Source organism: Eublepharis macularius, chromosome 4 (assembly GCF_028583425.1).
Source record: "Eublepharis macularius isolate TG4126 chromosome 4, MPM_Emac_v1.0, whole genome shotgun sequence".
Classification (NCBI taxonomy): Eukaryota; Metazoa; Chordata; class Lepidosauria; order Squamata; family Eublepharidae; genus Eublepharis; species Eublepharis macularius.
Genome location: NC_072793.1, coordinates 181,644,109 through 181,654,252, shown reverse-complemented (window position 1 = coordinate 181,654,252; position 10,144 = coordinate 181,644,109). Strand labels below are relative to the sequence as shown.

General features: G+C 47.4%; 1 protein-coding gene across 1 annotated transcript; it reads right to left on the bottom strand.

The window, feature by feature from the left end:
• Positions 1–1,307: 1,307 nt before the first annotated feature.
• Positions 1,308–9,266, bottom strand: LOC129326901 (zinc finger protein 501-like). The gene is made up of 4 exons (XM_054975225.1): positions 9,170–9,266; positions 7,323–7,473; positions 6,040–6,169; positions 1,308–4,845 (listed from the first exon to the last, which is right to left on the bottom strand). Exons 3-4 carry the CDS (start codon positions 6,158–6,160, stop codon positions 3,728–3,730), a joined length of 1,239 nt encoding a protein of 412 aa, XP_054831200.1. The 5' UTR covers positions 6,161–6,169; positions 7,323–7,473; positions 9,170–9,266; the 3' UTR covers positions 1,308–3,727.
• Between the last annotated feature and the right edge of the window lie 878 nt (positions 9,267–10,144).

Sequence of the window (10,144 nt, the reverse complement as noted above, 5' to 3'; positions counted from 1 at the left end):
GCGATGCCCGTCCAATGCCTTAACTCACTTGATATTAGGAGCGGAGCAGGTGGTCATGCCCACCCCACCTTAACCCAGCAAGTATTAGGAGCAGGGCAGGTCGCAATACCCGCCCCCCTTCAGCCATCTGGGACCAGGAGCGAAGCAGGTGGCAATGTCCACCCCCAGCCTTACCCAGCTGGTATTAGGTGGCGATGCCCACCCCCGGCAATTCCCACCCCCTGCCTTAACCCAGCTAATATTAGAGGCAGAGATGGCCACGCCCAGCCCCACCTTAACCCAGTTTCATCTTGGCTCATTGCTGGCCAGTTATGTAAACATGTGTTTTTATAAAGTTCATTTTGCTCAGCGATAAGGAGGTGGAGGCACAAATGGTGCGTTTGTTGTTTTTGAACTGGCTGCAGCAGAAACTAGGGGCCAAGCTACACATGACGAATGACACTTGCCCTCCACTCAATCCACTTGCCAGGCAAGTGTCTTTCGTCATGTGTAGCTTGGCCCTATCTCTCTGCAGACTTACGCAGGAAGTTGCTCCCTGGTCCAGTTACAGAAAAAGTGCAAAGATCGCTCCTCAGGGGGCTTATTTCCTGACAGAGCCTTCAGATCCGTCTTTTAAAACTCAGCTTCCCGGCCAACACTGCATCTCAATTCACTTCAGCATCCACGTGTAAGAGGTCTCATGTACAGAAACTCTGTAAGACCCCCATTAATTTAGCAGGCAAGAAGTTTCTTTGCACAGAGAGTTTGCCTGCTAAGTCTCCGAGATGTCATTTAATGAACCAGTCAACACAAGTGCAGCTAGTCTAAGAAACAAAACTCCCATTCTGGCTGCTTTTTACCTACTTCCCTTTCTGTTGTCTACACATACTATGGGGAGACCGAACTTTCCACCCTTTCCCAAAATACAAGTAATTGGGATTGCTTTCTCTCAATTTAACTTCTTTACAGAGTTGTTGTGAAAATAATTCTCATGTTACATACATGATGTTACACATTACTCGTAAGACTGCATGTGTTCTGGCCCTCAGCTTCTTTTAGAGTGAACACAAGTTGGTTTTCTCACGAAGAGGCATACGCGTGTGTGGCAGAACTAAGCATCTTCTGGGCCACATGGAGCAATGGTGAACTGAGTAGGCTGGGGAAAGAATAATTATCCATCTTTCCTACTCCCCACCCCTCCGAAATCACATCAACTTGCGAAGACTGTTCAACATCAGTCCTTTATTTGCACACCACCTGTCAGTCTATGGAAGACAGGATACGTTGAAGTTGACTCCCAACCCTTGCAGCAAGAAATCCAAGCTCTCTTGAGTAAATGCGTCTTTATTGAGATATCATTGGCTTCGCCGTACATATGTCCATAGGTTACACAGAAGCAATTAAATGCATCTGGCTGTACACAGGTCTCTTGTTAAGAATGACGCATTGAGTACAGGATACATTATACCAGTCCATTCACATGTTCCCCCACTTCTCCGGCTCTCCCAGCTGAACACAATCAGTAGCGGGACGGAAGAAGCTGTCTCAAGGCCGCTGCGGGGAGCCATCCAAGATAAGGGCTCGCTCGTCTCGGAATCTGGAAAGCAACAGGGAGCAGGTGCAAGAGGCTATTGCAACATATCATAAACTGAATAACAAGATGGGGGGGGCAGTGGGCAACAGACCTGAAACCACCACCACAAGGTTTACAAGAAGTGGTTAGCATCACTCTTCTGCAATGTAGCCTAAGAACAAATATACTCAATCGTGATAACTAGGGTATATTATATTCTATAACTATATGGGTATTGCAGTGAACCGAGTATGAACTTGAATGTAGTTTGGTAGCAGGTTATAAAACAATTCAGATGTTCCTTTTATCTTTTGACAACCAATTAAAAATGGTCGACAGTGGTAGATAAATGACCCTTTATTTGCCAGAACTGCCTAATCATAACCTGGTCACTTAACTTTTCCTCAGCTTCTAAAGAGTTATGAAGATTATCTTGTAACTGCAACATCGCATCACTCTCAGCTTCGTAGAATGTCACATGATTGAAAAGCTGAAGAATCAGCTAAATCCAAGGCCAATCATATTTTTATATTGTCACATATGAAAGATCTTAAGATTTATTAGGAGATAGCACATGACATTTTTCCCACTGGGAAATTTCAGCACTTGTCATTTTGGAAGAGGAAGTATGATCATCAATCTCAATACCTTTAAAATAAATTTTTTTAAAAAAAATCTCAATACCTTAATAAACAATCCATTAACACGAGGAGCTTTAAGAGAGGAGAAAAATGTGCATGTTTTGCTTACCAGGGATAGTATATCAGTTTGTTTGAAGTTAAGAGAAAGGATGGAGGGGAGAATAAGGAGGGAATTAGAAAGATACATGATCCTCATCAAGGTAAGTTACCATAAAACACTTCATGGAACAAAAAAGGCAAAATTCAATGATGATAGGATGGTTATTCCCCAGTGTTCTTATCAAGTTGTACGGTAAGGTTGCTGCTGTCATTGAAGCTCTTCCCATGTTCTAAGTATTTATGAGGGTTCTCCCCTGTGTGAACCTTTTCATGTCTAGTTAGGTGGTTAATCTGAGAGAAGCCCTGCCTGCATTCCAAGCATTTATATGGCTTCTCCCGTGTGAACCTTCTGATGTTTAGTTAGGCAGCTATTCATACAGCAGCTCTTTCCACACTCCAAGCATTCATATAGCTTCTCCCCTGTGTGAACCTTTTGATGTCTAGTTAGGTAGCTAATCATAGAGAAGCTCTTCCCACGCACCAAGCATTTATATGGCTTCTCTCCAAGCATTTATGTGTGTTATGTATGCCAGCATCCATGCCATGATTGTAATATGCACATGCAATGTGTCCTTTTGCTTGGTTGTTGTGAGTTTTCCGGGCTGTATTGCCGTGGTCTTTGCAGCGTATGAGAAAGGTTAAAGAACAGAGTAGATGTGCTTTCTTGTTCCGAAGTGTTTCCAATCTCCGGGTCTGTTGGAATGTTTCCTCCCCGTAGAGGTGTTCGATGTATTGTCGAAGGCTTTCACGGCCGGAGAACGATGGTTGTTGTGGGTTTTCCGGGCTGTATTGCCGTGGTCTTTTCCGGCCGTGAAAGCCTTCGACAATACATTGTCCTTTTGCTTCATTTTGTTTCTGAAAGCCTGTATGGTACTATTACCAATATATATATGCTGCTCTCACTGATTATTCTCACTTGCCATAGTCTAACTGTGAATTGCAGGAGACTCAAAAAGGGCCTCTTTTGTGATCTCTAGAAAGTATGCTGGTCTCCACTAGCCGTGACCTTGGTGTGTCTAGCTGCCAGTTTTCACTGTTCTTCTCAGCAGCTGGGAAACTTTACTGTATACCAATTGTGTAGTCAAAACTAGACCAGTTCTCACAGAACTCTTGGAGGCTTGCGCACCAAATTCTTAACTGTCATTTGGAGGGCAGGAAAATCAACTATAACAGGGATTGTCTGATTTGAACTGTCACTTCTGCCAAACTCTGTGATGGAGAGCAGACCTGAACTGCAGATTCTAATAAAGCTACTTCTGCTGGAACCAACATGTGTTCACTGTGGATGGGCTTGAGGGATCTCACTGCCAGGGACTGACAATATGGCTTCTCCCTTGTGTGAACCTTTTGATGGCTATTTGGGGTACCTTTATGACAGCTCTTCCAACACTCCAAGCATTTATATGGCGTCTCCCCCGTGTGAACCTTTTGATGTCTACTTAGGCCGCCATTCTGAGAGAAGCTCTTCCCACACTCCAAAGCATTTATATGGTTTCTCCCCCATATGAACCTTTTGATGCCTAGTTAGGGTACCTTTATGAGAGAAGCTCTTCCCACACTCCAAGCATTTATATGGCTTCTCCCCTGTATGAACCTTCTGATGTCTAGTTAGGTGGCCATTCTGAGAAAAGCTCTTCCCACACTCTAAGCATTTATGTGGCTTCTCTCCCGTGTGAACCATTTGATGTCTAGTTAGGTCGCCATTCTGAGAGAAGCTCTTCCCACACTCTAAACATTTATGTGGCTTCTCCCCGGTGTGAACCTTTTGATGTCTAGTTAGGTCACCATTCTGAGAGAAGCTCTTCCCACACTCTAAGCATTTATGTGGCTTCTCCCCTGTGTGAACCTTTTGATGTCTAGTTAGGTGGTCATTCTGAGAGAAGCTCTTCTCACACTCAAAGCATTTATGTGGCTTCTCCCTTGTGTGAACCTTTTGATGTCTAGTTAGGTTTTCATTCCGAGAGAACCTCTTCCCACACTCCAAGCATTTATGTGGCTTCTCCCCTGTGTGAACCTTTTGATGTCTAGTTAGGGTGTCATTCTGAGAGAAGGTCTTCTCACACTCTAAGCATTTATGTGGCTTCTCCCCCTTGTGAACCTTTCGATGTCTAGTTAAGGTGTTATTCTGAGAGAAGCCCTTCCCACACTCTAAGCATTTATAAGGCTTCGGCCATCTGTGCATCCTCTGATTTTTAGCCAGCTTGCTATTCTGAAAAAAGATCTTTCCACTTTCTATGAGTTTATATCTTTTAAAGCATGTTGTAATGTTCTGATATATTTTAACTCTGAGTTTGCGTCTAAGCGCTTTGACATTCATGGGAACCTTATGCCTTCTCTTTCTTTTTTGCATTTCATCATGGCCTGGGAACTCAGCTATCTTCCTGCTCTGATGGGCAAGCAATTTCTTCCTCTGGTTCTGTTTTGATTCCCTTTTGCTGCTTTGCCACTTCTTTGGTACGACTTGATCCCCTGGTTTTGCTTCTCGATCTTCATTTTCCCCCACAATTGCCCTTCCTTGTTCCTTCTCTCTTGTTATTTCCCTCACATCAGCAGCTGCAAAAGAGAGACAAGTGACAGTTGAAAAGTCCGTTGGACAGCAGTCAGAGAGCCAAGCTGCAAGACCAGGATGCCTACATTTCCCACCAAAACTTGAGAGAAGCTGACTAGTGTCCAACCTGTGTCAGGCGTCACTTGTGGTCCCGCTCTGAGATTTCAACTGAATATGTAGAAGTTCTACTTTCTGATTCCAGGGGAATAAAGATAGGACTGTTCCCGTCAAGGGCAGGTGGGGTGGGGGAAGAAGGTCAAAGTCCACATTGTTCTTCCAAACCACCTGAGAGAGATTCCCTGAATTGCAGAATTGAGGAGAGAAGAGAGTCCAACTGCCCTCCCCATCCATCTTGGAATCACTAAATGACCTGAGAATACTTGATGCTCTAGGAGAGTGTGAATACGGGCCTGGCCCAAAGTTGGCTTGGCTCCCACTGCTCTCAGCTGGACAAGGAACAGAAAAACTCTTATAGAGGGGGAAGCAGCTCTGACTCAAAAATCCACATTCACCACTTGGAACCTGGCAGCAGCATCTCTTGCCTGGCTTCTCTTGCCAGGCACCCCACCTTCCTTGTTCCTCAACTTTATGAGGCAACAGAAGACTTACAGGCAACACACATTTTCCCCACCACCACAACTTTGCCCAGCAGATTCCTCTACAAGAGGGCATGCCTATGGAGGGCCTCGGCCAGGGACCTGCCCCAGCCCTGCAGGCAAAGGCCCTTCTCTCTAAACCCCTTTCCAATTGGCATGAGCAGAACCAGCGACTTTCAACAAGAAAGCTGGAGCTGTACCACAGAGCCCCTCCTCTGTGCCTGCCTAATCAGCAAGACCAGTTCCTTTCTCCTCCCTTCAGCTTCAATCACACAAGGAGAGGACTCGTGCAGAGCCAATCCATGTCAAAATACCAAGACCAGAGAAGGAAATATGAGCTGCAGGGATTTGGTATCATGAACCTAATTTGATATCGTCCATCTCTCCTGATGAGAGCCCTCTTTAGCAACCAATTTCTCTCCAGCATGAATGTATTGAATGTTTTCTTTCTCAGGGACTGTAATATCCCTAGGGTGGGAGTTCCAGTCTTTTCTCTGTGGCCAATGAACGTTGAGTCCTGAAATCAAAGAGGGGTAATGGAAGATGCAGCTCCCTCCCCTCCCTTCTATTCTGTAGTCAGGATAAAAGGGAGAGGCTCCTTACCCAGAGACACCAGGGTCTCGTAGTTTTCCTGCATCACTTCCCAGTAGAGTTTTCTTTGGCCTGGATCCAGGAGAGCCCATTCCTCCTCCGTGAAGAGCACGGCCACCTCCTCAAAGGACATCTGGGAGGTCTGAAAGAGGAAAATGTTGCCCCCTTGATCATCGATTCCCATTCCTGAGCATTCAAGAAAGAAAGCAGAAGCCAATCAGCTGGCCATTTGATCAAGTCAATACAAAACATCAAACAGATAGCAAGAAAATGGCATTATCCTGTTTTTTAGCCTCTGACATGTATACGATACTGCAAGTCTCCAAGAAATACAAACTCCGAATGTAGCACGGAACTGGGCTTCTGTTGGCTGAGTGTTCCTGCCTGTGCAGCTCTCTCCTGCCCTATCTTGCACATTTTGCCCCAGAAATACATGGAAACTGTATTTGCATAGAATGTTTCTGCTTTAAATTTTTGTCTGTAGAGGTTTTCTGTGTTACTCTAAAGCTTGCATCCAGCTCATTATATCATTCCTTCAATTTCCACCTCTAACAAATCCATGACCTACTAACCCCAGGCTGTGATCCTTGGGACCTGGCAGGTGAGAGATCCAGGGCACCGAGAATCCCATGCGCAAACCTGCTGCACAAACCTGAAACCTTTCCCAGTATTTGTGCATTATGGAATGACTAGCAACAAAGCCCGCTGTGGGAAAAAGTACAATGGGCTCTAGAAAGGGGAGGGCGGATAGGCAGGCATTTCCTCCTCCTCTGTCACTGACTCTGGCCAGTGAAGGAGGGAGTGGGCATTGCCACCTGCTCCACACGTGATCTCCGCCATGTAAAGGGAGTTGGGCTTTGCTACCTGCTCCACGCCTGATCCAGGCTGGGTAAAGGGGGGCGGGCATTGCCACCTACTCCGCTCCTGATCCCAACTGGCTGAAGGGGGGGGGGCATTGCCACCTGTCCCTCTCCTAATACCAGCTGGGTTAAGGTGAGAGTGGGCATTACCACCTACTCCGCTCCTAATATCAGCTAGGATAGGGCAGTGGACGGGCATTGGCTCCTGCTCACCTTCCCACCTGCTCCGCTCCTAATGTTTGCTGGGTTAATGTGGAGATGGGTATTGCCACCAGTTCCGCTCCTAATACCAGCTGGGTGAAGACAGGGGGCGGGCATTGCCACCTGTCCCTCTCCTAATACCAGCCGGGTTAAGGTGAGAGTGGGCATTACCATCTACTCCGCTCCTAATATCAGCTAGGATAGGGCAGTGGACGGGCATTGGCTCCTGCTCACCTTCCCACCTGCTCCACTCCTAATGTTTGCTGGGTTAATGTGGAGATGGGTATTGCCACCTGCTCCACTCCTAAGACGAAATCTGCCACTTTGCCGGCTGCAGTTAGAGCTGTTGTTATTGGATCCCTCATATGGAAAAGTGAGATGATACCTGGAAGGAAAGAAAATATAAGACACAGTCATGAATACAAACTGAGTTACACTTACCACCCTATCCACCCATCGAAAATTTGCCCTGTTCCTGAAACAAGTGGAGTAGGGCATTGAGTCCCCTGTTTGGATTGACTTAAAGGATTTAGGAATGTTATTATGAATGTACTTTTGCACATTGTATCATTGTTGGAAACACTACATTGCTATTGTCCTGCAACATAGATATATTTTCTCATTTCCCGGGTGGTTTTCCACTTTTTTTTGCTACACTGCTCCTAATACCAGTTGAGTTAAGGCATTGGATGGGCATTGCCACCTGCTCTGCTCCTAATATTAGCTTGGTTAAGGTGGGGGGATGGTATTGCCACCTGTTCACATCCTGATCCCGGCCTGGCCTTCCTGCCATGGCACGTTTTCTGAAGAGACATTGTGCCTTGCCTCCCTCCGCGGCACTGCCCTCTGGTGGTGAACCAGGGTATAAAGTGAATTGTCTGAAACACGCATACTCAATTATATCGTAGGATTACCAGCTGAACAATAAGGAAGCTACTGCTTCACCTGGACAGATGTTGGCTCTCAAACAAAAGAAAGGGTTAAGGGAAAGATCAATATATTGCAGAAAAATTACTAAATTACAGTGGGAGATATTCCAATCTATAACAGGAAAATAAAGACCAGGCAAGTTAAAATTGGCCACCAACTTCAGGATCCCTGTGGGAGCTGCACTGCCAAAAACAAAAGGAGGGGATCATCCTGGCCCAGATTCACTCCAAAACAAGAGGGAGGACAGGCAGGGAGGGTGGGAAAAATCTGGCCAAATGCCTCTTGTGGTCTAGTTTGTGCACCGTGTAGAGCCAGGGTGCAGAAACACACCCCCTCCTCACACGGACGCCACCCAGGCCAGCAGCCTGGAACAAAGTCAAGAGTGGAAAAAAACACGCCTCACCCACACAGATGCCACCCAGGCCATTTCCTCTTTAATATGTTGAACTGCACGTGCTGAAAATTCTTACTGCCGTATCTTACCAAACACCTCTTTTGGTTTGTCTTGTGCATTGTGCAGGGCAAGGGAGCCCCTTAAAATTTGCAAGGAGGGGCCAGGGAGAACAAACATGGCGGCCAGGGAGAACATGGGGGCCAGGGGGAACAGGCAAGGGACTCCTTTGGATCAGACCAGGGGCCCCTGCCGCAGTTAACAACAAAATCCGCCCAGGTCGCAAGCACAGAACACATGCAAGTGTGCAAAAACACACCCCCTCTTCACACAGATGCCACCCGGGCCACTTCCTCTTTAACATGTTAAAAGTCTAGAATCGCAGAGGTCCAAAGGCAGTCGGGGGCTCCTGCACAGCCAAGAGGGAGAGCGCCCCACTGCCTCTCCCAGCCAGTTGTTGGACTGGTGTCAATTTGTGACCGTGAAATCTGTAATACCTGGGATGTTTCCTTTTCCAAACAACTCATCCTTGCTTCCCAGGCCTCGAGGGTGCCACGTTTACTGACCTGGATCACGCCCCCCACACACACACCCTTTCCTCCTGGTAAAGGGGATTTAGGAGAGGGAAATCTGCAGAATATTTAACTAGAGCGAAGCAGAACAAACTGCAGCCAGGGCTCAGCCCCTCTTCCCCCTCCATCCTGTTCACACGTGCTTTCCTCCCCTCGCCCCAGATCCGTGCATGCCGCCCTGAGCTCACCTCCTCTGCAGACGCGCAGAAACCGAAGTCTCCCTCCTCCCGGGGAGGCCGAGAGAGAAGCGAGCCGCGCAGGACCTCCATTCCCCACAAAGCTCCTCCTCCGTCCCCTCGATGCCTGGGAAAGGTGGGTTGGCCTCTCTCTGCGCGCTGGGTGTTGTAGTTCCAGCGTACCCAGAGCCCAAACGCCATAAAGAAGCCCAAGGGGGTGGGGAGGGGAGGTTTCCCGGATCTCCTGCCTCGCTGCGTCGAGAAGCCTCCTAGGAGGGCTCCATGCAGGAGAGACCAGCTTGGGAAAGGAGGGTTTTCCTGTCCGACTCTTCTGGCCTTGTCCTTCTCTTGGTCCTCCCCTGGGAACTACATTTCCCAGGCGCGCTTGCGGCCCCGATTTATAGGGGCTGAGAGGGCGTGAGAGCTCAGCCAATGGGGACTCCACCGTGCGCTGCTGGAGGGAGGGGTGGGCAACTGCCCAGTGCAGAGTCTTCTATGCCAGGCTTGCGCTTGAAGAGTGTTTTGAATGTCTGACCGTAAACTGACCTTAAATACTCGTCGAAAGAGCAATGCCACCTTAATAATTTGAAAGCTTCGTGAATTAATGTATTTTATTCATTTTAATTTTATCCTGTTAGATCCCCGGACAAAGCATACTGTGAACCACCAGAAGATCAAATAAGCGACTCTCTAATGCCCCTGGCTCCATTTTCTTCTTATTGGTGCAATGGGTCAGGTCGCCTGAGCGCTACAGAATTTGCTGTAAAGAGATCCCCGGAAAAAAAATGGCCTTAGAGAGCCCCCAGCAAGGAAAGTTATTCCGCCTGCCTTCCCAATCATAACATGGAAAAATTATAGAGAAAAGATCTCCCTGTTCTCCTTTCTATTTGGGCATGCAGCGCCTCTCCCGCAGTGATTCTATGACCAAAGTGGATGGGAAGAGAGGAGAAGCAACACTGGGGATAAGAGAAGAGCCAAGGAGGGTCC

Bases quoted from the DNA above. Each gene is read 5' to 3' on its own strand.
- LOC129326901 (XM_054975225.1), bottom strand. From the start codon at position 6,160: ATGTCCTTTGAGGAGGTGGCCGTGCTCTTCACGGAGGAGGAATGGGCT. The intron at 4,846-6,039 runs GTAAGGAGCCTC...TCTCTTTTGCAG, and splicing joins CGAGACCCTGGTGTCTCTGG to CTGCTGATGTGAGGGAAATA.